Source organism: Hypomesus nipponensis, chromosome 10 (assembly GCF_054491055.1).
Source record: "Hypomesus nipponensis isolate SF chromosome 10, ASM5449105v1, whole genome shotgun sequence".
In the NCBI taxonomy this organism is placed as follows: Eukaryota; Metazoa; Chordata; class Actinopteri; order Osmeriformes; family Osmeridae; genus Hypomesus; species Hypomesus nipponensis.
Window position 1 is genome coordinate 5,690,699 of NC_140370.1, and position 26,496 is coordinate 5,717,194.

General features: G+C 50.3%; 1 protein-coding gene across 1 annotated transcript; it reads left to right on the forward strand.

Annotated features, from left to right (window-relative positions):
* Positions 1–213: 213 nt before the first annotated feature.
* On the forward strand, positions 214–26,404 carry apoltp (apolipoprotein lipid transfer particle homolog). The gene is made up of 72 exons (XM_084706539.1): positions 214–267; positions 414–574; positions 668–738; positions 927–1,092; positions 1,302–1,439; positions 1,697–1,874; positions 2,183–2,325; positions 2,971–3,074; positions 3,568–3,733; positions 3,942–4,121; positions 4,298–4,450; positions 4,626–4,770; positions 4,938–5,096; positions 5,393–5,511; positions 5,619–5,879; positions 6,015–6,170; positions 6,975–7,159; positions 7,296–7,478; positions 7,629–7,723; positions 8,058–8,227; positions 8,341–8,494; positions 8,588–8,667; positions 8,764–8,944; positions 9,101–9,256; positions 9,443–9,576; positions 9,693–9,851; positions 10,037–10,217; positions 10,373–10,584; positions 10,931–11,119; positions 11,201–11,343; positions 11,437–11,596; positions 11,684–11,767; positions 11,900–12,037; positions 12,124–12,240; positions 12,335–12,427; positions 12,536–12,756; positions 12,875–13,068; positions 13,164–13,406; positions 13,618–13,847; positions 13,960–14,124; positions 14,288–14,365; positions 15,789–16,160; positions 17,155–17,508; positions 17,623–17,979; positions 18,058–18,189; positions 18,329–18,481; positions 18,605–18,721; positions 18,814–18,987; positions 19,161–19,365; positions 19,469–19,623; positions 19,739–19,851; positions 19,970–20,051; positions 20,142–20,279; positions 20,395–20,551; positions 20,785–20,900; positions 20,982–21,128; positions 21,232–21,345; positions 21,489–21,614; positions 21,855–22,013; positions 22,097–22,258; positions 22,353–22,515; positions 22,615–22,802; positions 22,896–22,988; positions 23,186–23,390; positions 23,546–23,733; positions 23,843–23,940; positions 24,038–24,228; positions 24,471–24,670; positions 24,814–24,976; positions 25,068–25,177; positions 25,266–25,391; positions 25,655–26,404. The coding sequence occupies exons 1-72, from the start codon at positions 234–236 to the stop codon at positions 25,811–25,813; spliced, it is 11,496 nt and encodes a 3,831-aa protein (XP_084562665.1). The 5' UTR covers positions 214–233; the 3' UTR covers positions 25,814–26,404.
* Positions 26,405–26,496: the final 92 nt, after the last annotated feature.

Below are 26,496 nucleotides of genomic sequence, written 5' to 3' on the forward strand. Positions count from 1 at the left end.
TGTTTATATAATTTGTACTCATCTGTAAGATATTGTTCACATTTCTCAGTTGATCTATTTAATTTTAAACCTTCTGCCTGCTATTTTCTGAATACGATTTTTTAAATTTGTATTTCAACATCAACACTGAAGCACTAAATGAAAATGAATGTAAATGAAACAATTATTTTGAGTGTTCGCATTAGTAATTTATTCTCTGACGTGTGCATTATGTAGTAGGTAACTGCCTTCAGATGGAGCAACAACTCTGTGATTCCAGTTGTGTTGGTGAGGACAAATCTAAGGAGTAACAATGTTACAAATGTGTTATAGGCCTACCCATTGCTTGCTTGTTCCTAAGACAATACAATATTTCCAATACAGTGTATGCACATAATGTGTGTAACGTAATATACCTTCAATGCCATTTTTAGCCTCCTCTCACAGCTCCTACGAGAGAGGGGTGAGGTACACCTATAGATACAGCACTACAATAACCACCACCCTTGAAGGCTCTCACTCGGGCAGAAATGGACTGGCCTTAGACTGTGTGGTTGATATCGACGTGATCTCTAATTGTCATTTATTAATGCAGGTGAGAGTTTGCATCTTCCAATGACTTATCTTTAAACAGCAGCCTGCTCAAGTCAGTGTTCGTTTGTTATGAACTTTCGTGTTCTCCTTCCAGATAAGGAATCCACAGATAAAACGTATATCACCACAGAAGGAGCATTCAGTACAACGGCTAAAGAGTTTAAGGTAAAGCTGCAGTCAAGAGGTCTCGGCCTTTTATTGTGGAGCCAAATCTTTTCCCCACATTCTTATGGAATGTTCCAACTGTTTTTCCTATGAATGTGACACTCAGATCAGACAACACCATGAGAGGTGAAGGGTCCAGGGGTCTTGGGTGTCTAGGGAGAGACCCAGCTTGTGTTTTTGTTTCCTAGGGAGTCGCTGGAGAGGAGTCGCCTCAAGTTCTCTCTCCGGGAGGGAAAGGTCACAGCCCTTTGTCCACAGGAGGGGGAGCAGGTGTGGACCCTCAATATCCAGAGAGCTCTACTGAGCATGCTCCAGACCTCCCGCACTAACATAAAGCAGGAGACAGTGAAGGAGGTTAGGATCCAACCATCTTTTGAATGAGAGTGCGTCCTGTGCAGTATTTCCTTTTGATGAAGCTTGAATACCACGATTAGTCTTTAAATGAGTCCTACTGTAATCCCATTGGCTCGTTGTTTTCTGTCATTATTGCCTGACATGTCATGCTGTATAGCACAGAGGGTTACTCTGTTCACTAGGTTGCTTTTGTTGTGCTATCTTGTCAGACCGATGTGTACGGAACCTGCTCCAGCAAGTATGAGATGAGAGGGCCTGTGCTGCTGAAGACCAGAGACCTCCAGCAGTGCCAACAGGAGCGTCTGGCAGACTTTTGGCCCCATTCCTCGACTCTGACAGATGACACAGTAAGTTCCTCCGTATCTTCTGTGCTCGGACATGGAGAAGGTCTTTAGCAACATTCTGTTCCTGTTTTCCTTCTCCTGGTTGTGGATTGAAAAGCCACCATTGAGACAGTGGCTTACTGACATTTTAAGTGACAACATCGAACAGACTTGTTGTGAAAAGTCACCGGTCAATATGTTATATCCTATTCCCCAAATTCTGGCCCCTGGTAACATAGATCACAGTTTTACTTTGTGTCCTGTTCCTGTCACATGTTCAGACAGTGGACTCCAAGCTCCAGTGTACCCAGCGCCACGGGCTTACAGTCCTGGAGGAGGTGAACTGCACAGAGGTCGTGTCCCTAGGAACACTGTCAGGGTCGACAGGTGCGGTGAAAACCCAGACAGTGTCCACCCTCATCCTGCTCAGGGCGCAGGAAGGGACACCTTCAGGTGCTGGTGAGCTGAGCATTGATCCTGCATGGCTCTGTGAGTTTACTGTGCTGTTGTCAAAAAGGAGACTAGTATCGTCACCATTGTTACACGTTTGTTATAACTATGCTGTCATACTACAGAGGAAATATACATTGCCATTTTTAGAAGCATATCTCCTGTGCATTTCATACTTATGTCACTACTACTGTTTCATCATCTACTGTACTCAGTACTTCTGTCTTTTATGATGGTTCTTGTGCATATACAGTTACGAACCAAAAACAAGGCTCAGTAACTTGGTTGTTTATGCTCCTTCATCTCCACCTTGTCAGATACCCTGGGACCCGGTGTGCTGACTGACCTCCGGTTTGAAGAGGAAGGGGCGCAGGGGCCCGTCCGAGCCTGGGCCTCCACATCGTTGGAGGCCTCAGATACCGTGAGGAGGCTGTGTGGCCTCACATCTGATCAACGACAGGTACAGCATTATACACTCCCCAAAAAATGCAGAATCGTTCTTGCTTTCATGTACACAATGTGGTTAGCTCCATCGTAATACCTGTCCATGACGGACTGCTTTAATATATACACTTAAACTAGACGTTGAGGAATAAACGTTCTGTTTTATCAGTAAGTACTTTTTCATTTCGGTGTTAGTTATTTGCTTACTTCTCAGGCGCATTCACAAGATAGGTCAGTGACATCAGAGTTTGAGGATTCTATTGACCTGTGTACCCTAGATTTAAGTGAAAAAACCCAGTCTGTTTCCTATGTGCAAAGGGGTTTCCCTAAGTAGGTGTCTCCTGCCAAACCAACGTTTGCTTCCTTGTGTTTACGCATCGTGGTTTACCTTCCCCAGAGGATTTTCCAGATGAACCGATGCTTTTAATTCAGTTTTCACACAGGAGCTTAGTCAAACTCAATCTGGCAACCCACCTTAAAGTCTGTTTAAATGGGACACGCTTAAAAGGCCAACCTGGCAATTCATCAGCCTCTCTCTCTGTCTCCCACTCTCTCTTTCTCTCTCTCCATTTTGTCTAATTTCTCACTTGTGTGTAATATACTTCTGCTTTGTGATCAGAATGACCCTTTCCCTGTCGTATTTTATTTGTACACGCTGTAGCTGTCAGAGCTGTTCCTGCATTTGGCCTTCCAGCTGAGAGACCTGTCCCTCGCTCAGCTCCAGGGTCTCTGGCAGGACGCCTCCTTTAAGTGCCGCAACGACTGGTCAGTCTCTCTCTATAACTTCCACAGTGTTCTCTCAGCCCTTTACTCTGGTTTTCAACCTCCTGTACAGACTGCCTCAGTTCTATTGCTCTATGTAAATAGAGCAGTCCGAATTGAGTTGAATGTAAATGATACAAGCCTAGATAAAGCAGAGGTGGTAAGAGGCTTCTAGAAAGCTTGTTCTTGGTCCCTACTGGGAAAAATACACAACCCTCTGGCGCAGGTCAGACAAAGAGGAGTCTGTGTGTGGGAGAGCTGCCAACTCCTAGCTTTCAATCTGTAGCTCCTCCCAGAGACCACATTACCCAGAAACCACTGAGAGGCCTGAAGCCACTGGGGCCTGTTGTTGACATGTAAACCACATGAGTTGTCACAGCATGTCTGTACACATAGGATGTTCTTGTGTCATTACTGTATGCCTGACACACATGGGTCAAGTACTGTGTATGAAAGTGCAATGATCTCATATGTTGTGTTGATGACGTTGAGGCAGGCAGCCCCTCATGGACGCCCTCCCCGCCTGTGGTTCAGAGGAGTGTATCTTGCTGCTGACAGACCTGATCAGGGACCGGGAGATAGAGCAGGACCAAGCCCACTCCTACCTCTCCACCATGGGCCTCATCCCTCACCCTACACCCCAAATCATCCACTCCATCAATGTAGGACATTGTAAACAGTGATGGAACAAAATCAAGTGTTTGATACCTGTAGAAATACTGTAGATCTGTGCACCTCTGATCCTTGTTCTGCTGCTGTAGGTTTTTTACATGCACTATTTGTACATTGCTTTGGATAAAAGCGTCTGCTAAATTCATCAAATGTAAATCTCAAACCAACGCTATTTGATACAACTGTCTCTGCCCCCAGGCCCTGTTGGATATCCCTGAGGTGAGATCCAAGGCTCTGCTGGCTGGTTCCTCACTGGTCCACCTGCTGTGCTTAAGGTCCTCCTGCAGTCACATCCCCCAGGTCCGCAGCTTCCTGTTGACCCTGGAGGACATCCTGGAAACAGGCTGTGGAGCAGAGGAACCAGCACAGCTCACAGAGGTATCTAAGGAACCCTTATGAGGAACAGGATGTTGATGATGGTGTTGAAGATAAAGATGGTGGTGGAAATGATGATGATGATACTGATGACGATGGCGATGATCATAGAGGACCAGCCATGATGACACCAATTTACAAGAGGACTCCATATAGATTCCATACATGCTTCCCAACAGGTGCTCTATGCATTGAAAGCAGTGGGGAACGCTGGCCTCGCTGCCTCAGCCCTCACCCCCCAGTTAGCCCGCTGTGCTCAGAGTCCCTCTGCAGCCCTGGACCTGAGGCTGGCTGCTATCCAAGCCTTTAGACGCATCCCCTGCCGTGCTGACGTGAGTGACGCTTGTCTCGGTTTGTGATCCAAAACTGAGGCCACACAATGTTGATTTGTCTGTTTTTCTTACTGTGAACGGCGGCAGCAAGGCGTTTCTACACACTGACTTGACCTTGAGGTGAGGTGGAGACTAGAAGGAGAGTGCCTGTGATTGAGAGCCGTTTCCTCCCCAGAGGGGCCCCTTGCTGCAGCTGTACCGCTCCCTCCAGGAGGATGGGGAAGTGAGGATGGCAGCCTACCAGCAGCTCATGCACTGTCCTGACCAGGAAGTGCTGCAGGTGGTGAAGAGAACCCTGATCAAGGAGACCTCCAGCCAAGGTCTGACCTATGAAGACGTCAGGCAGAACACCCACAGGGGTCTCCTATTACTGTGGACAAACATATATGGAGCAAAATGAATAAGGATTGGATTGTCCAATCGTTTCTGTATTTTAATATGCATATGACCAGAAGGGAAGTGACAGTTGTTTGTTGTGTCTAACAAGTGGGCTCCTTTGTGTGGAGTCACCTGACCCACATCTTGAGGACCGAGGACCCCCTGAAGCAAGCCCTGATGGAGGTTCTTCCTGATGACATCATCTCCAGAGACTTTGAGGCAGAACCTTGGAAATACTCCTCTTATTCAGACTATACTGCCGACTCAGGTAATGGAGGCCATATTGGGTCCGTTGGCTGATGACGTGTGTCATAGAAAATTCTAGTGGCACTGTGTAGATTTGAACATAGTCAAAATGGCGGTTTCAATATAATTTATTCAGTTTGCACAAACTTAAGAATGAACAGAGTACTCTGGACCCATCAGAGCGAAGGACACATGCAAGATGCAACCTACAGGTCGTTCGAGAGAGGGTGGCCATTTGTTTTAGCGCCGTTGTTTGTAATGGTTGTAGGAGTGACAAGAGAGTACATTTCTCTGTGGTTTGTGGGCTTTGTTTTCCAGGATTTGGAGTTGCAAACATTGAGGGATCCTTGGTGTTCTCTCCAAAGTCTTTTGTACCCCGCTCTGCAATGGCTAACCTGACTGTCTATGTCCATGGGAGAGCCTGCAACCTGCTGGAGGTGAGGAAACAGAAGATTTCCTGCTCCTGTAATGGTTTCAAGACTAAAGTATTTCATTATTATAGTGATGTGGATTTATGGAACTTTGTTCTCTCTGACGTTCACAGGTGGACCTGCGTGCTGAAAACATTGAACCGTTTTTGAAGCGGATTTTCGGTCACCAGCCATCCTCTTCAGATCAACAACCCACCAATCCTGATGGAGAGGAAGCCGACACCAAGGAGAGGAAGAGAAGGAGGAGAACAGCAGAAGGAAATGAAGAAGAGATAGAAGACAGGAAAAAAAGCGATGAAGATGACAGAGAAAGCCAAGGAGGGACAGACTGTTTATCCAGCATGTACCATTACCTCCACCAAGCCAGGACAATGGTGAGACGCTTAGTTTCTTTGGTGCTTTCTGGCTGGAGACACAACACAGTTTTAGTGGATGATAGTGAGTTCAAAATATAATCTCAAAATGTACAGTGCATTTCTTCAGTTAGTTCATGGCTCTCTTTGTTTTAGTTTGCCGTAGGAAAGCCGGAGGAGGACAGGCCCAGGTGTTGGGTCAGTGTCAAGGTGTTTGGTAACGAGCTGACCATGTTAACCTGTGATGACCTCTACACTCAAGTAAAACAGCTGTCACTCAATATGGCTGGGGTGGGAGTCAAGCTGCTAAAAGTAAGATTGATCAGTTTGAAAGATTTCAATATATTGAAATGTATTTGCCATAGAAGTACCAGCACTGTCCTCCCTCTCTCTCTTTCTCTCTCTCTCTCTCTCTCTCTCTCTCTCTCTCTCTCTCTCTCTCTCTCTCTCTCTCTCTCTCTCTCTCTCTCTCTCTCTCTCTCTCTCTCTCTCTCTCTCTCTCTCTCTCTCTCTCTCTCTCTCTCTCTCCCTTCCTGTCTCTGTCTCTTTCATTTGACACTTCATAACACTATCATACAACCTATCTAGGGTATGTCTTACTACCAAAAAGATTGTGTCATCGTTCCAGAATTACATCATTTATCACCACGCCCATAGGTATCCCAGGTAACAGCAGTGCTCAGGTGAGCTGGACCCAGGAGGAGAGAAGACTTGCTGTGTTGTTGATATTACTATAGTTAATATCTCTCTCTCTCTCCCTCTCTCTCTCTCTCTCTCTCTCTCTCTCTCTCTCTCTCTCTCTCTGTCTCTCTCTCTCTCTCTCTCTCTCTCTCTCTCCGTTGCTGTCTCTGTGTCTTTCATTTGACACTTCATAACACTATCATACAATCTATCTAGGGTATGTCAGACTACCAAAAAGATTGTGTCATCGTTCCAGAATTACATCATTTATCACCACGCCCATAGGTATCCCAGGTAACAGCAGTGCTCAGGTGAGCTGGACCCAGGAGGAGAGCAAACTAGTTGTGTTGGCGATATTACTATAGTTAATATCTCTCTCTCTCTCTCTCTCTCTCTCTCTCTCTCTCTTTATCTCTTTCTCTTTCTGTGGACCAGGGCCAGGAGGTGCAGCTCAACCACAGGGCAGTGCTCCTGACAGAGGAGCTGGTTCTGCCCTCCCTCTCGGGTTTACCCCTCAGGCTTACCATCAACATGACCTCCCTGCTCTCCCTGCGCGTGAAGGGCAGCGCCAACTACAGAGACCCCGCCCACTTCTCCCTGGCGGGCTACATCAAACCTAAGTAGGTTTTTGTCAGCTCTCATTCACAGCCTCAAAAGTTCATGCATCAACAGACAGACACAGGAGACAAACACAGATGCACACAGCCTCACATATTAGCTTATGTTGTAGTGTTTCACCTCCGCCTCTGCACACAGTGCCTACGTGGGCCTCTCAGCCAGGGTGGGGGTGGAGGGGGCCCTGGGTGCGGCTGGGGTGGAGTGGGCGGCAGAGCTGAGGACCTCCAGCAGCCTGGACGGTAGCGTACACCTGCAGGATGGACAGAGCCTCAGGGTGACCCTCAACACACCTGAGGACCTCATGGAGGTCATCTCGCTAAGGTGAGACATGTTCTACCTGTGGAAGTCAAAGCACTTCTCATCACATATAGGTGGGAGATTCCGTTATTCCTTTCTGGTCTTTGATTGTGGAGAATGCATTTTATGTATCAGCCTGTTTAAGAAGATATGTTTTATTCTTGTATGGCACAGTTCCCGATTGTTCCATACTAATGGAGACCATAGAGAGGAAATGAAAGGTCCAAAGAGCCGGGTGGAGAAGACCACCTGTACACCGCCGAAGACATGTGAGTCTCCACTGGCAGATAGATGACACAACTGAACTACTGTAGGCTGGGGACACTATGCTCATCCCCAACTGGAGGCCTGTTTGAGATAGTGGCAGGGAATCAACTTATTACTGTGATAATATGTGTTAACTCGTTCTAAAATTGGAAAAAAGCAAAGTTGTGTGAAGGTCCTTAAAGCAAAGTTTGAGAATCCATGAGCCTGTGAATTGGGGTACCCCCTAATTCAGCTCAACACTACTAGTCACCTGTGACAGCTGTTTGGGTCTCACATGCCATATCTTATCATCGTGTACAGAGTTCCAGTGCATGACACTTTGTGTGTCCCTTCCAGGGTCTAAGATGGTGGGATGGCAGCTGTGCTCCAACATGTCATACCCCATATCTCCCATGGGGATTAGTCTCCCCCCTCCTGGGCCTGCTCACCTCTCTCTCAGACTCCTGAAGCTGGACAAGGGTCTTCACCAGTACCTTCTGGAGGCCTCCTACTCTCTACTCCATCAGGTAGGTGGCCATCCAACCCTTTATGGTATGGGCCTGAGTGATACACTCATATCAGTCTGACTTCTTGTGAGAATCCCATGGTAATGTTGTTTCTCATGGGCTGCATGTTCCAGAGGGGCTCCTGGCTTCCGACAGAGGCCTCTCTCCACCTCCTTCTGGCCACCCCGCAGTCCACCATCCCTAGGGACATCTCTCTGGACCTGGGCCTCAGCCCCCAGAGGCTGGTCCTCAAGCTGACCCACCCCCAGAAGACCATCTACATCCAAGGTAGCTCTGGAGAAACGTACTAAAGTGTTTTTCAGCTGAATAAATCGGTATGCAAATGCAAATATATGACATAAGTGTTGTTGATTCCTGAAGGACAACTGGATCAAGTGAGAAACGTGCAAACCGTAAAGCTGGATCTTCTCATAGACAATGTTCATCATTATTATATAATGGTAGGAAGGTTTTGCTATTTCATTTAAGAACTCACTAAGAATCAGCCACCTTTTCTTGTAGTAGGTGCTACTCCAGTATGCATTTCCCTCCAATAGGGACTGATTGACACCCAGACCGTCCAATTGGAGCAGAGGCTGCGTTATCACCTGGAGGCCAAAATGTCTCCTGACGGACGTCCAATGATTCTCTCAGCTAACGTCACTCGCGGCCTAGGCAGAAAGACCAGCTTATCTGCTGCTCTGAAGAATGTTTTCAAAGAAACTGCTTCTTTCTCTGGTATCATTGGGCCATATTGATTCATTACTGATACTTCCTCAAATGATATAATACACCTTCAGTTTTGATACTACCCTGTTGTTGAAATAGTTGATGGTGTAAAAGTTTGCAAGTGTTTCCAAAAGTCTTGGGCTGATTTGGACTATATGTCCACAGTGGTGTTGGAGCGAAGGCTGGATCAGGAACGCAGGCAGTATTCCGTGGAGGCGGAGCTTTTGCTGCCTGGCGTGGTCGGCAGCAGGATCCTGGGACTGATGGAACAAAAGGGCCCACGGTGGAGCTCCGCGTTGAGGCTCAAATACGGCCTGCGCGGTGAGGGACACCTACCATGCCAAGCACAGTGTCACCCTGACTGGAGCTCCTGTCTACGGCTCTAGATTCAAATTTAAATGCCATTATCGATCAACCTCTACAAAGGCTCGGTGTGTGAAACACTAGCTGTGGTGTGGTGGATGCCATGTCCTTTTTTCATTCGCTGACCTTTGACCTCCATCACAGAAGAGTCTCGTCACCTGCGTCAGGAGTGCTACACCTCCCAAAGCCTGAGGGCCGACAGAGACGCCAACCAGACCTACAGCGTCCGGGCCGAGCACGAGTTCTACTGCTCCAACACGGCCCCTTTCAACCACAAGGTAACCTCCATGAGAAAGACCTCCGTGATGCGGGCTGGGGACAACATGACTTGTGGCAGGCAGACAGACATGTTCTTGTCATGGATTGGTTCTTGTCGGGCTCTCCGCACCTCCAGGTCCTGCTGAGGCATGAGGAAAGTCCCAGCCACACCAGGTCCAGTCTGGATATTAGCTACGGGAAACACTGGGACGAGATCAACAACAAACGTAGACTTCTTATCAGCCAGTCCTTCAGGAACCAGTCGAGACATACTCTCACCAGCTACGCCCTAGAGGTAACAGACAATCCATACCGCTATAGACCTCAACTAACTGCTAGCTGTCTCTACTGTATGCCAGTATTCCCTAACTTTGTAAAGTGAAGTACATCATGATGTGTCTAAATGAATGATACTGTATTGTTCATTCAGCAGTAACAAACACTTGTTAACCACCATCCTCCCCCTGTCTGTTCCTCCAGTTCAGCTTCCAGGTCCCAGAGAAGCATCTGAACTACAAGACCCAGCTGCTCCACTCTCACCTGAGGCAGAGGGGGGCAGAGAGCAGCACACACCTCAAAGTGAACTACAATGACCAGATGCCCCTAGTGGCTGGACTACACTGGAAGGATGCCTCTAAAGCCACGTTGAGGAAATGGGAAGGTAGCACCAGACCCAAGTCTTAACCCATAGCTGTATATCCTACATAAATACAAAAATGCTCGATTTCACAACAAATGTTATTGATCCATGGTACACTGAATGTTTGGTTATGCCAGCCATGTGCACTAATGCATATCTGCCTGCTGCTTGTGCAGGTACGTTTAACATGGACACACCCTGGCTGTACATCTACACCACCCACAAGCTGAGCCAGCCCCAGCGACACACCCTGCAGCTCACCTCAGAGCTCACGGCCCGCAAGTGGCTGACCATCCGCAGCCTGGCCCTGGAAGGGCTCTACACGGCCAGGAGCAAGGAGAGGGAGGCCCGCCTGCACCTCTACTCACCCACCGTCACATACCTCAAAGTAAGGGTACAAGGCTTTGGATCTGTCTGTGGGAACCAGCAAGGTCTGTTTGTAAACCTATCCACCCAAGACACATACACCCACCTTAGACAGAACATGACACATCCCAACATGGTGAGGTGGGGATGTTGACCAGTGGTGTAGTCTTGTATGAACTAGTGCCCATACAGTCAATTGACCCCTTTATCCCAGGTCACTGTACAATATAGTTGGCATATGGAAATGTCCTTGCGGGCATGCACTCTAATGTATCACTACACCACTGATGTAGACGTACCAGCAGATGGCATGGGGTGACTGAGCAGCTGTGTGTGTGTGTGTGTGTTCCTGGGGGTGCCCTTTCCAGGCAGGGGGCTGGGGCATGGTGGGGAAGCAGGGTCTCAAGGCCTCCTGCTCCCTGAGCTCGCTGTGGAGCCCTGGCCTGAGGGGAGACCTCTCTCTGGAGACCACCAAGCACAGCCAGACCCTGCAGATGGCCTCCACCTATGGCAAGCACAACCTGACCCTCACTGCAGCCCTCAACACTCTGGACAAGGTAGGTGGGAGGCTACACTATATTAGCGTCGGAGAATATGTGCCAGTGTGCTCATGGAGCCATGTGTGGAATGTTCCTTAGAATCTGAGGAAGAGGCTGGTGATGATGAAGGTAGTCTTCTCGGAGCCTAAGAGCCCACCTATGGAGCTGGAGTTTGAAGGAGGAGTGGAGGAGCTCTTGAAGGAGAAAAGGATGTATCAGAAGAGAGCCATGCTTCTCCTAAGGTCTGCCTTTCATCTGAACCTGCCTTGCCAATGATACGACCAGAAATGAGGACGATATGATGATAACAACGATTATGACGATTATTATTACAGACAGCCATTCCAGAACTTTCTACAAAGCCTGCAAATCCAGGAAACCTTTACAGTAGATCTCCACAAAGGTCTCTATATCCTTGAGTCCAAAGCCTGTCTCCCTGGCAACAGAGAGGCTATTCATACCCTCACCCTTGGGTACCAGCAACCCCGCCCGTTTGTAAGCTAACAACGTTATCATTACACTACACTCACTTTGTGTTTACTTTGAATCTCTCCCCTCATCCTGGGTGTCCTGTATCTGTAGGTCTGCTCCTCCCTGACTCACCCATTCACCTCTCACACCATTCCTGCTGACTCAGAGGTCTGCATCACCGTGTCCAGCAACCAGGTGGGATGCTAGTCCTAACCCTAACCCTAGCAGATAGGGATTACCTAAGTACTAAGAACTAAATCACTATTGAAGTGCTTGGAAACTGAAAGACATCCTAATATCTCTTCAATATTCCATCCTCCCTCGCAGACCCAGCGAGAGGTGCAGGGTAGGGTTCGAGTGGGAAGGAAGGACAAGCTGACGTTCCTGGGTCTGGTCCAGTCCAGCCTCCCGGACTCAGCCCAACATGGTCTTAGAGTCAGGGCCAGGCTCAGCCAGCTTTTTCAGGTAAACGAGGCTCTGCTTGGTGAATTCTGACAATCCCCATGCATAAAAGGAGCGTGGGTAATGTTGTTTTGCCTGCGTGTTTCCAGCTGCAGCTCCCTTCGTCTGTGGTAATTGAAGGAGATGTGTCCTGGAATACGGACATCAATAGTGGGTTTGATTACCTGGCCAGAGGCAAAGTAGGACTAGGCCGTCAGTCGTGCCAAGTAAGAGGATCTGTTCAACCACTGTGCATCTGCACTGTTTACCTTTGACTCACTGCTTCAGTGGAATCAATAGAATGTTTGTTTCTCCCATCAGTTTTCAGCACAGTTTAATGGGTCATCAGACACAGTCGGCCTGTATTCTTCTCTCAGTCATCCCTTCAAATCCAAGATCCCCAAAACATTAGAGGTTGGTTGCCACTGTGCTTAGCTATATGCTGTGACACATACCTTTGAAGTTTATGTTCATGCTTTCCTATGCATGCTGACTAAATGATGGTTGCTATCTGGTCTCCAGGCTCAGGCCACGGCTGCGATGTTTGGTCTGAACGACAGGGCGAGCGGCGCTCTGAGTGTGAGGGCTGATGGGAAGGACCGGGCCGTGCTGGAGGCCCAGCTGTTCCACTCCCTCCAGAGGGAAACCACAGCCCTGGGACTCCACGTGAACCTGACCCAGAGTCTTCTGCCCACCCCTGCTGAGCTGTGTCTGAACGTGTCCGCCAACATCTCCTCTCACAGGTGAGCGGGCAGTCCTTAGCGAGTTAGCTTCAATCCACTGACCAGTGGATGGACTTTGTGACCGTGTCCGATGTGTTCATGTTTCATCATGCCGCTCATCCCTCTGCTCTCCCTCCAGGCTCTCCATGCTGGGTTCCTACAGGCAGGGCAGGGAGGAGATGTTGGCTCAGGTGACAGGCTCCTTGGAGCACACCCCAGGGCTCCAGGTGGCTGTCTCTGGGGACCTGAGGCACTCCTTGCCCAGCCTCGCAGCTCTGCCCCCGGCTCTGGGGCTGGACGGGGCCCTGGGGCAGTCAGACACACTCACAGAAGGTAATATTCCTGCTGACAGAGGTGACTGTCCTCTTATTAAAACAGGGAAAATGTTGATTGTTGAAAGCACTTAGTTTTGTGTGTGTGTGTTGCAGGACAGCTGCGAGTGAGAGTTGGTGAGGCTGTGTACAGTGTAGAGCTGAATCACCAGGAGGCGCCCATAGACTTCCAGGAGCCTGAGGAGGGAATGCTGGGAAATGAACTTGACGGAGCCCGCGATTGGCTGTGTGCCCGTGCAGGGGAGGAGTCACTGTGTTTGAACATCAACCGCAAGCTGAGAGATCAAGGAAGAGTCAGAGCCCAACTCTCTCACTCTTCCTCCTGGCTTCATGCTTCAGGTGATGAATCTTTCTCTCTTCCTCTCTCCCTATTTCTCTCTCCGTAACTCTCTCTCTCTCTCCCTTTCTCCATCTCTCCCCCCCCCCCCCTCTCTCTCTCTCTTCCTTGCTGTCTCTGTGTCTTTCATTAGACACTTTTAAATAACACAGTCTTCCTACAAAGAAGATTGTCATCGTTCCAGAATTACATCATTTATCTCCACGCCCATAGGTATCCCAGGTAACAGCAGTGCTCAGGTGAGCTGGACCCAGGAGGAGAGCAGACTAGCTGTGTTGGCAGAGTTACAGGCTGGTTCTCAGGCATTGACTGCTGAGTTTGAAGGGGGCAGGAGAGACTTGGCTGCCCCACGATGGGAGCTGTACTCCAGGCTACAGCACAAAATCAAGGCTTTGGTTCAAAGAGGCCTTCCCAGCTCTGTGCAGGCCAACGGACACTACCAGGTGTTCATTTCCTCATCCTCTTCTTCACCTATTCCTTTCTTCAGTCCTTTCTTCCCTTAGTTGGGCATTTGTTCCTTCATTCCACCATGACACATACCCTTTTATTTTCTAGATGGAGATCCAGGAAATGAGTACAGGGTTGTCCATTCAGGTGGAAGATCAGAGAAAAGTTGCCATCCTTGTGGCGGGTGGTAGGAGCAACAGCACTGCTGACCTAGTGCTGTCTCTATGGCAACAGCTGAGGCTCCTCAAAGGCCTCGTTCCACCCTCCTTACAGGTGAGGGCTTGAAACATTTCATTTCACATAAGTAACAGTAGCCAGAACTAGCTGATGTGCAACTCTTCTGAGCTTAGCTCTGTGTCTTCAAATATCTTCCATGACCTTCCCCTGCTCCCTCTTTGGTAAACAAACCACGCCGGTGGGGGTGGTGTTTTCACAGATGAACTGCACAGGAGGCGTTGCTGAAGACCGCCTTTCGGCCCAGTGTTCAGGAAGCGTGGCCGGCCGACCCGTGGAGGTACGAGCCTTTCGCTCCCACAGACCACACAGCAGGCTATGCTACAGCCTGGCGTTAGCTTCCTCTAACCTCAATACACAGGCCAAAGGCTGCTACAGCCCCACAGGTCAGACTGAGCTCAGGGCTAACCTCACTCACTCCTCCAGGCTTCTGCGGTTCACCCTGGGCCTGCCTTTCAACTCTAGCCTCAGGCTTCTGCTCCGGCCTGGGCCTACAAGGTGGGCCCTGGGACTTGGGTTGTCTGCAGGCCCCTGGAGGGGGGACCTGAGTGGTGGACTGAGGCTGGAAGCAGCTGGGCTGTATGGCTGGCATGGGCTGGTTCAGTACGGAAGCCCTAGTGTCTCACACAAGGCTGAGGTCAGAGGTCGGGTGAGGGTGGAGAGCCGGTGTCACCTCTGGGCTGACGTCAGCGGGGTGTGGGACTCCGTCAGCTCCAGTCTGGTGGTGTCGTCCAGGTGTGGGGGGTTGACCAGGGTGGCCTGGGTGAAGGTGTGGGATGGGGCTGCCGCTGGTCAGAGCAGGACCTCGCTGACCGTACTAGGCAGGGCTGGTACAAACGGACTCAAGGGCTCTGTGAGTCTTCAAAACAACCAGGACTCCTTGCACTGTCTGCTCTCCCTGGTACTGAAGAAGCAGAAAGCTGAGCTGGGATGGACCCTCCAGCACCAGTGGGCCTCGTTCTCCCCCACCATCCCAGAAAAGGTGGACGTACACGGGTCAGCTCAGCTCCAGGACGCCTCGCTCTCAGGCAGTGCCAGGGTCTCCCTGGACTCGCGTTCAGCCCAGCTGGAGGTGAACGCGGCCTGGGCCGCCCACCTCTCCATCAGGGCCATCCTCCAGCACAGCCTGGCCACCCTGAAGGACGCTGGGATACCAGAGGACGCCATTGTAAGTGTGTTAGTGGGGTCCAGCCAGGCCCAGGTGGAGCTGGAGAGTGCTGCCTGTGCCGTATTGGCCCACGGGACTCTTCGTAAAGGACAAGGAGAAGGAGAGAAGAGGAGTTGGAGTCTGACTGTCCGTCAACGTTGTGTTTCCCTGAAGGTCAGACAGGAAACATGGGGGCAAAGGTCATCCTGGAACATGTTTCCCAGCCTGAGGAAGGGAGACATCTCATCTTGAGATGACCCTCCGCATTCCTAAACATTCACTAAGCCATTCACACGCTGCAGCCACAAGGCCGCACATTACTTCATCACACTACTTTATCAATGAGTGCTGAAATGTTCATTCAAGAAATGAAGATGAAAGTATTTTCTTCCATTCCTCCTTAAGCAGCCACAGTTCTCACACAATTGTCTATGTCAAATCAGTTACTAACTCTATATCAGTGAAAGGAGGAATGCATTTTTACTTTATTTATGGTATATCACATGCAATCCCTTACCCCAGCTTGTGACAGCTTGTGTCTCTGGCTTCTCCACAGACTCTCCTCCCTCCTCAGTTCTCCATGAATGCCTCTCTGCTCCACGCCGGCTGCTTCACCCGTCTGGACACCCACCTCCATGCTGGGGGTGAGGAGCGGGGGGCCCTGAGCCTAGCCACATCCTGCCATCCCCACCTCAGCCTCAAAGGCTCCGCTCGGCATTCCCTCGGGGCCCTTCGAACCCTGGGCGTCCCCCCTCGCGGTGCCCTAGTCCTGGCTCTCTCAGCCGAGGGCCACCCTGGTGTGGAGCTGGAGCTGGAGCTGGGCCTGTGCTACACCCGGGCTAGCGCAGGGGAGAAAGGTGGATCGGAAATAAAGACAGACCACTCTACCTGGTTTGTCAATGTGACCCACTACTGCCCAGCCCTGCAGGTAAGGCCTGAGGAAAAGTAAACTTCGAGAAGAACTCACTTTTTATCCTCACTTTGTATAACTGTTATCACAATTATCTCCATATCCTTCCAATTAACCCTGGATGTGTCAGTGAGTAATGAGTCGGCCCAAACGTAATACGCTGGCGCAGAATTCTGGCGAAAACAAGCAGATTTTCAAATAGAATGCATTGGTCTGAGGCAAAATGTAAATAAACTTCTCAACTCATATCACGTCTCTAATATTAAAGCGTTAGCCAAAATGCTAAGAATTGAAACGGAAATACTTATCGACCAAAATTACAGCAAGAGACAGGGCCAGGGAGATTTCAGGGATGTCAGTATGAAGGATGTCATCATTTAATCGACCATATTCTGCGTCGAACTGTTGTGGAACATCTTTGGACGCTCCGACATAAGAATAGGAAGGCTAGCAGAATTCCACGTCTTACGTTTGAGCCTGGTAATGAGTTAGATGAAAGTGTTCCACCACATAAAACGAGAACACACTCCACTCCTTTGCAACAGCGAATCCAAACCTCGTCAAGCCTCATTTTTAATGAGTGACAATCTAGAACATTCTTCCATAGATTGTGTGGCCATGTGTGTTCTGTCCAGTGCAAGCCTGGTACCAGGGTCATGTTTGTTTTAACAGCAGAGCTCCCTCTCTCTGATTGAGGCAAGGTTGTGTGATTGACAGGTCTGTGTGGATGCAGCTGGGCCTATGGGTCTGCTTTGTTTACCATCTGAGGTCGGGGGGGGGGGGGTCGAGTTAGAATTGGAAGAATGGATAGGGAGGGTTTGATGTTGTTCAAGTTACAATGTCAATGACTGAACCATAGAAATGTTTAATTGACTTATGTAACATGTTTATTGTTCATTTGTACACACAGTGCATGTTAAATATTGTCATTAAAGACTCAGATTTGTATATACAGAGATCATAGATTATTGGGATTTATCACTGCTGCTCCTCCGTGCATGTGTTTTCACAGGACACTGTCCTCCCTGAGTCGCTGGTTCTCCAAGGCCTCCTGTCTGTGGCCCCCTGCCAGCTGGCCCTATCCTCGGCCTTGAGGGTCGACCACCATGACCTGACCCTGGAGCTGGGCCAGTCCTGCAGGCCCCCTCGCCTCTCTGGGACCCTCACACACTCCTTTCCCAGCTTGCAGATCCGGGGCCTGCCCTTAAGGACCAGCGTGGAGGCGTCGGCCCTGGGGGGTGTCGGCCAGACTGGGGCCCTGCTGATCAAAGCTGGGCCCTGTCACATCAGAGCCAGAGGCACCACGGGGCCCAAAGGAAGGACAAAGTGGTTATGGACCACTGAGTCCGAATGCCCATTCCTACAGGTACCGTTTACCTATTAAATAAATCAAACTATCCTGCAAAGGGTTAAAGCATAACTTACACAAACCACTACTTACGCCCCCCCCCCCCCCCGGTTCGCTCCTCCTCCTGCCCAGACTCTCGGCCTCCCCACCCAGGCCCATCTAAACGGTTCAGTGGAGCAGGATGACCAGAGCGTCTGGACGGCAGCAGTGGATGCAGGTGTGGAAGGGGAGCGGGGTTCCCTGAGCCTGACTGCAGGGGCCAGGCCTGGGCTGAGGCTGGAGGGGAAGCTCAGTCACAACCTGACCGTGCTCGGCACCGTACCAGGCCACGGCAGGCTGCTGGTGACGGGCAGGGCGGGAGCCCAGGGCTACGACACAGAGGCTCAGCTGCAACTGGGCCGGTGTGGTGTGGGAGCCTCTGGGACTGTGATGACAGGCCATCGCCTGCAGGGGGTGCTGGTGTACCACAACAACTGCACTACACTACAGGTGGGCCCAATAATGTAGTTCTATATGCAGTTAGTACAAAGTCGATGTTTTCATTTACACTCTGTTCTTGCCTTATAGGAATGGGGTAGTCCTGGTACTATGACAGCTTCTGGGTCATTGGTCGTCAACGTGACCGTCATTGAGACGCAGGTCTCCATGGCGATGGATGACAAGGAACTGCAGGCTTCAATGGCAGTGAGGACGAGTGAGGTACTTACATACAATGCTACTCCCACAGGCCTTGTGGTGTGTTGAGAGGAAACCTTCCTTTCCACGTTCAAACCCCCCGAACACAGACTGTGGTGTTCACATGCACCAATGTCCCCGTCTCTCTGTGTGTGTGTGTCAGGGACAACAGGAGATGTCTGCTCAGCTCAACCACTCTGTACCCCCGCTGACCAGGGCAGGGCTCCCCGTCAACGCTGCCATCGCAATGCTGTCTGAAAACCATGGCAACGGCTCCTACCACCAACTCCTCCACTGCAGCGTAGGAAGGCAACAGGTAAGGGGTGATGCAGACTGACAGAAGTATTGGTTTTGAAGTGGGGTAATGCTCTTTGTGTTGCGGCTCTCCTTTAGTCATTTGTTAAAGTGGATGTTATTGTTGAAAAACATTTTTTTGCAGTTAACTGAGTTCTTGACCGTAGAGAGGACTGCTTGGATGGCAAGCATGAAGAGCTACCTCAATCACACCGTCAGCTACCTGAGGAACTGGGGGTTTCCTGAGAACAACAGGATCCAGGTTGGATCTTCTACTGAGGCCTATAGACGGAGTTCCAAATAAAACTCGGATTTATCTGTTGGTAACTGTAGTGGAATGTACTGTGTGTTCAGCTCGAGGTCGGTGCTGAGGGGGGAAAGAGCTTGACCCTCCAGTCCCAGTTAGGAGCTCAACAGGCAGGCCTGGGGCTCCAAGTGAGTGGCCTGCCCCTGAACATGGAGCTCCAGGGACACTTGTGGCATAGCTGGCGCTGGCTACAGGAGAGAGGCCTGCCACTGACCATAGAGGTAACATCTTGGCCCTCGTTGTGGATCAGGCAGCTTGCCACCCTTATAGACCAGAACGGATCAGTCAAAGTAAACCCAGATATTTCTCCAGCTGTAAAAATAGTGCTGTGTGTTTCAGGGTGTGACATTAAACTCAAAATCCTTATCATCTGGTCTCCACTCCTTTCCTCCAGGCCTTGTGCTCCATACGGGGGCCCCTGCCCCAGATGCGGTCCAGGGCTCGCCTCTCCTTGGACGGACACAAGCTGCTGGCCTCCAGCCTGAACATTAGTCTGGCTTATGGACGTCTGGCCATGCTTCTCTCTCTGACTCCTCCTGCCTCTTTCCCAACTGGCTGGCAGCAGAGTGTGGACACAACCCTAACTGCACAGCTAACAGGTTCACTGTAGGGCTTTTATGGAAAGAATGACAACAAAATGCTGGTTTGGCCCGCTTCTGTCTTCCACTACTCCTTAGTGTTCGAACTCTCGTCCCTCCACAGGGCCTCTTAAGAGTGTGCTGGCAGACGTCCGCTGTGGTGACAGACAGCTTCGTGTGTCAGGGGACCTGAGGGGCTGGGGGATCCATGGAGGGTCTAGAGAGGCCCGAGTCACACTGCTGCACAGCGTACAGGGACGGGCCAGCCCTGCTCTGCAGGTGGCATCACACACACACACGCACAGTACAGTATCTACATATATTGTACATGGTCTGAATCAGATCTTAACCTGTGTGTTTGTGTGTGTTTGTGTGGTTGTGTGTGTGTGTGTAGGTGGAAGCTTGGGGTAGACTGACTGATTCTCAGCTGAGGTGCTCTATGGCTGTGAACCCAGAGCTCAGCTCCTCTCTGGCCCTCATTGTCCAAGGATATCACCTACAGGACAGGTACACACACACACACACAAGCACACAAACACATGCAAACACCCACATACACACATATGAACATGCGTGTTCATGCACACAAAATATGTAGTGTGCGTTGACATGTGCTTTTGTCTAGTAAGGAGTTAATGGTGAAGGTGGTCCAGAACATTCCAGAGCTGCAGCCCTACCTGCCTGCTCAGCTCAATGCCAGATCTCAGGTAAGCCGACAAGTATGCGTGTCGTTTCTCACAGATGAGGGAGATTCGCTTTCATCTGGAATGAACCGTTCCTTCTCCCGTTGTTGCTAGTTGAACCAGTCCAGCTCCAGTATGAGGGGACTTCTGGAGCTGGCTTCAGGCAGCAGGAGGCTGTGGGCACTGGTGGAGTTAGCTGTCCTGGAGGGGGGCTTCAGACAAGCTGTGGAGCTCAACCACTCCTTCCCACAGGTACTGTACGGCCTCCCCTACCACTTCACCAGAGGGCACCGGCAAGTCCGCTCACTGGTTGCACCCACTGTCATATGAGGCCCAGTGGTCACTCCTCTGGTGTGTCCGTCTCCAGCTGAAGCCCAGGACGGTGGCGGTGAGGACGCTGTATGAAAAGGGGAAGTGGAGCCACCGTCTGCAGCATGGGACAGTGTGGGGAGGCCAGGAGGTCCGTGTGGCAGGGCTCTACTCTGCCCCTCCCCATCTGGAGTTGGGAGATCACTCTCTCAATGGTACTACTGTACACCACCACTCATGATATACACAAGGGTCTCCCTTTTTGGGGTGAAATTTCCCCAGGGCCTGAATTGAACCCGGGCCCCTGCAGTAAGACCTCAGCCCATGTGCCATGTGCTCTACCAAGCCACCAGGGTGCCCCACCAGGGTTTCTACACCAACCAACAACAGTGAAATCCGTGACACTGCCTTGCACTGTACATAATCCTACATCTTTCTTCCCGCGTAGTCCAGATGGCCCATGTTCCCCGGGGGAGCAGTTTAGATGTGACACTGGTCCGTTCTGTCCAAGGCAGCCTGGACAGTGTCCAGCTGGGCTGGAACAGGCACGGACGTCTGGAGCAGGTCAGACTCACCCCGGTCCAGCTACAGTATACCAGGAAGCAGGAAATGGTGTGTGTCTGATAGTGTGTGTCCATCGTTCAGGTCAGGGTTGTGAGCTCGTGGAATGGTACAAGTGAGACCAGTGAGACCAGACTGGAGCTGAAGCAGCCCTTCATCTCCACACTCTCCCAACTCCACCTCCACACTCTCTCTCACAGCTTTGCCAGGGAGCAGAGGAGCACCCAGCAGGTACACACCAGCCGGAATATGGATACACTGTCTCACCAACGCAGACACACACACACACACATGTACAACCACACGTTTCATCGTGTGTGTCCTGTGTACCCAGACGCATCTCTCCTGGGACAATGGAGTGCCCATGAACGTCTCCCTCACCCTGAACAGACAGTGGCAGAACAACTCCAGCAGAGGGCAGGCTTGTGGCCTCTTCTCACCTGGACTGGTACACAGCAGATCGGTCCCCCACAGAAACAGGGAGTGCTAAGTTGTATACATGCCCTCTTCATTTCATCAGTTGTTCCTAATTTGCTTTGTGTGTGTGTGTGTGTGTGTGTATGCATTTGTGTGTGCGTGTTCGACCATCAGGCAGTGGTCACCTCGCCTGTGAACGTTGAGGGCTGTGTCTCCGTGGCCCGGGAGGGGAACTCATATTCCCAGAATGCTGTGCTGAAATGGGGTGACAGGAGTGTCAGACAAGGCATGAAATATCAGGTACTAATTCAGTCAGTCAGCCTCTTCAGTCGGAAATCAGCTGTGACACTGCATCTCATGTTGGGGTCATTCCTGCTTCATTTTATTTCCAAGTTCTCCATCAGGATGTAAAGTAATTAACCCTCTGTGACATTCCGACATGCATCATGTACCTTTCAGACTAGCGAGTACTCATATAACATTCAGGTGAGGGATCTCCACGTTTCCATTCAGCACGTCCCTGTATCTGTGTCTCTACAGAGGGTTCCTGGAGGAACACACGCTCTCCGGCTGGAGGCCGGAGCTGACAAAGTGTCCCCCGGCCCCTGTTCCTCTCACGCTCTCCTGGCCCAGGTCCACACCAACCTCAAGGACAGGATAGAGCACCACCTCCAGCTGGACCTGTGCCCCCCACACCCTGTAAGGCTGACGTTTGCATTTTCACTGGTTGGACTGTATGTCCTTCGTTAAGGCTGCTTGTCATTGTCATTGTCATTTGCCAGTCACTAGCCTGGTCTGGGGACCACAGAGTGAACGTGGGGGCAGAGCTGTTGTACAGTCAAACCCGCCTGTCTGTGACTGGACAGCCCGCCTACTGCAGCTTCACCCTGGGGCTCGTCAACTCCTCCAGCGCCCACTCCACCAACCTCACCCTGTTCACTGAGGTAGGGACGGCTAGGATATAGAGTTTCGTTCAGGTAGCAAAGTAGGTCCATTAACGTGTGTGTGTGTGGCTCTGTGACTGGGTGTGTGTTGCAGTCCACAGTGGGTAACTGGAGTGCAGAGGTGGGGGGCAGTGCCCTCTCCTCCCCCCAGGGCCCTGCGGTCCAGATTCAGGCCAGACTAGACCGCAGTGAGCAGGTGTGGCTGAAAGGGGCACTAGAGGGCCGATGTCTACAGACTGCAGCCGGATACCACAATGGCGAGTGTAGTTTTATCCAAGTACATCTTCTTTATGAAAAAATGAATGCTAACCAATTGTGCAATCTGTGTGTGTGTGTGTGTGTGTGTGTGTGTGTAGCTCAAGGCCCAGATGAAGACATCTCACTGGCTGTGTGTGTGGAGAGCCGGCGAAGATTAACCCTTAAGGCCCTGAGACGAGATGACGGCGCCGAACCAGTGACACTCACGGCTGTCACTCTAGGGATAGCCAATCACAGTCTGATTTTCAGGGCGAAGGGATGTGCAGACGACCTATGGGAAGTGGAGGTAAGAGAATCACAACCAATAGAAAATGACTGACCCTTCTGACAATGCAATGCTTTCGAGCAGGCCTGATGGTTCTACCATTCATCTCCCTAGACTCAGGTCCACCATCTGGGCTCCCTGTTGAGAATCAAGCTGCTGGAGAGAGTTCAGAAGTTACATCATATCCTTGTAGAGTTCAGACAGCAGGTATTCACCACTGGTGTCCTGGACAATCGACTGTTTTATCCAATGTTATTTGCACGCTCAATAGAGATTTCTGAAAGTAACATTAAATTTGCGGTATGTAATGTAAATCTAAGTTGCTACTATCAATCGAGGGATGCTATGTGTTTAAAATCTGAAAGAGGTCAGCATCATTTTTTTACTTGAATTTGGCTCTCCAGTCAAGAGCCAGTAAGTTGCTCCAGGAGCTGAGTGCTGTGCCCCTGAGGCTGACCCAGAGAGCAGAGGCCCTGCTGGGCCAGAGGGAGGGAGGAGCGTGGGCCGTCTGGAGCTCCAGCCACCTGCGCCGCGCCCTGGCCGACAGCCTGCCACGCCTGCTGGTGCTGCTGGAGCACATCTCTCGCCTGGGACAGCAGGAGCTCAAGAGTAAGGCTCCCCAGCCAGGACACTGGGCCGAACTGACCTCATCTCTGTCTTCATGGTGGAGTGTTGATATTTCAGGGGTTCCTCTATGTGTATCTGTGTGCATATGTGAGCACGGGGGGCGGATAACCGTCAGCTCTCTGTCCCTCCTCCCCCAGGACCCCTGGCCACTTTGGCAGGGGCGTACCATGATGTGACAGGCCAGAGGGTGGAGGCTGTATGGCGGGGGGCGGTGGAGATGCGGACAGCTAAACTGGTGGAGCTCCTGTCCCCCGTCCTGAAGAGCCATCAGCTCAGACTGCTGGCCCAGACGGGTCTCCTCGCCCTGGGCACGGGTCTGGACCTGGTGGGTAGCTCTGCTGGTTCTGTCGAGCTACTGGTCTGAGATGCACGGTACATGAAATCTATTTGTAATCATTGTGCCTGTAAAACCTTCCTCTGTGTGTGTGTGTCAGGTAAGCCAGCAGAGTGTCCAGTGGGTTGAGGGGAGACTCGCAGCCTCTCTCGCCGGTCTGAGGAGACGTCTAGCCTCCATCTACAGACTCTCCCCCAGGTACAGTCTCACCCACCCTGCCTCGACCTCGATCCCAACAACACCCGTCGGTGAGTTTCTCATGCCTGTCCCCCCAACCCCCACCCCCCTCTCCCAGACAATGCTCTGTGTCCGTGACCGTGGCCGTGCCCCTGCCGCGGGGCTCCTGGTCCAGAGTGGGGGAGGCCGGGCTGGTGGAGGTGCTGCTGGAGGAGGGTCTCCTCAAGCCCCTGCAGGCCCTCTCCTCCATGAGGCCCGGCGCGGAGCTCTACCGCCTCAAGAGGAGGATCATGGACAGCCCCTTTGGACGTGAGGCCTGCCCTCTCAAGAGCATGGGCTCTTGGAAAGACTCGTTCAGCAGTCATTCAGTCTCTCTCTGTCAATGTCGTGGTCTCTCTGTTTTTGTTCTCTCTCTTTCCCGATATCTCTCTCTCGCTCTGTTTCTGTTCTTTGTCTTTCTCTCTCCCTTCTGTGTTTCTTAATTGTATTTCTATTCCTCTCTCTCTCTCCCCCTCTCTCTCTCTTACTCCACAACTGTCTCTCCTCATTAGATCAAGCTCTCCTGGTGGCAGACCAGTTTGTAGTTACGTTTGATGGCCACCTGTTTGAACTACCAGCCCAGTGCCCACTCCTCCTAGCCCACGATGTCTACGACAGCTCTTTCACTGTGCTGCTGAACACAGACGACTTCCAGCACACCCTGGTGGTGGCGTCCAACAACAGCACCGCCACCATTCATCAGAATGGACAGGTCAGGGTTTTTATCCAAGGGAGTATTGTATCATAAATAAGAATAAAGAAAGATAGATTAACAGTATTTTTTATGTTTATGAAAATAAAGATTTTTGTTTTTCACTAAAATGGCAATCCATGATTAAACTAATAACACTGCAGGTGAAGGTCAACTGTCCCGGAATTCAAACATCCTACAGTGACAACGGATTGGTCATCAAGAAGGACTCAAACCTTGTAGAAGTATCCAATCAAGATGGAATGTCAGTGTCATGTGATCCACTGCTTGGCGTGTGCAGTTTAACTTTAGATGGCTGGTTACATGGTAAGAAAACGATGTATCCTGTGTTTAGTTCATCTATGATATTTGCATGCATCAATGCAAAGCTAATAATACATTAATTGGTGTTTTTCAGGTGTGTCTTCTGGCCTCCTGGGAACCAATGATAATGAAGCAGGAAATGACTTAACTTTTCCTGATGGATTGCAGGCTGACAACATTGCTGACTTTGTACACAGCTGGCAGGTTGGCAAAGACTATTTCTAGAACATGCTCTGTGTGTTTATCTTTCATGTGCTTTCATTTGTATTGAAAAGTATATCTGTGTCTGCAGGTGAGGCCAGAGTGTGGTGGTGAACCGACGTTAGCAGAGCCCTGTGCTAAAATGGCGTCTGACCCAGTAAGCTGTGGTTTCCTCTTCTCCGCCCCTGACTCTCCACTGGGCTCATGCTTTAGAGTGGTGAGTGGTACACTAGTCTCTCACACGCATTACATTTTCATTTGTTCATCAAACAGACATTTTTATCCAAAGTGACATATAAAAACTGCATTTAGGAAGTGCAGCAAATAATCATGGACTAGAAGTGCACAGTTCTAACAGAATGTTCAACCAGGATGTCAAAATGGTTAAAAAAAAGAAGAAAAAAAAAGAATGGCCCCATTCATTTAACATTCCCCCACATTCATAATCGTATCGCATCCTTGTTTCCTCCTCCTTCTCAGGTGGACCCGGCCCAGTTCCTACGGGTGTGTGAGAGGAGCTGTTGTGGGTCTGTCCCAGGCCCTATCAGAGGGCCCTGCAGGCTGGCAGCTGCTTTTGTCCACATCTGCCAGAGAAACTACGTTCCACTGGAGCTCCCTGTTCAGTGCTTCGCACTATAGCCACTGTTTTGTGTTCCATCAAGAGCCAGCATCAGTGCCAACACAAGCTGCGGTACTCTCATGTCCTCGTCTTAGACAGGAGGGTAGCAGATAAGGGGCTAGATGGAATCCAAACCCATGTTGAGAGAGAGCTTGGCCCTGGACTGTGACAAGGTCAGTTTACAGCCCGAGACACACTGTCCCACAGAGATGCCGTATCAGACCACTCCAGAGCTGTACTGCATGAGTGCTTCACTTTTCATTCCTACCATGTTTGTCTGACCATACACAGACCGTTGTTATTCATTGTTTAATGCCTCTGGCTGTGATGTTTTGTTGAGTAGCCAATTGCTATGTGTGGTAGTAATTAAAATAATGATCTGTCACATTCCATCGTTTGCCTAAATACACTGAAAAAAAGGTGTTTTATTTGGAATGAGTAATATAAGTGAAAGGTCAGCAGATAATAAAACAAGAAAAGAATGCAGATATTACACAGATACTATGGTTGAACCTTAATGTGATTGTCTTGAAATTGTTTCTCACTTTTGTAACCATTTGCATATCTAACAATTAATGTATTATGTCCATCAATGACCAGACCATTGAAATAAAAACATGTACTTCTTTGAAGCTACCGCTGGCGTTCTTCTCAAACACCAAAAGCATGTTGCCTCTAAAACAGTCTTCAACCCTGGTCCTCA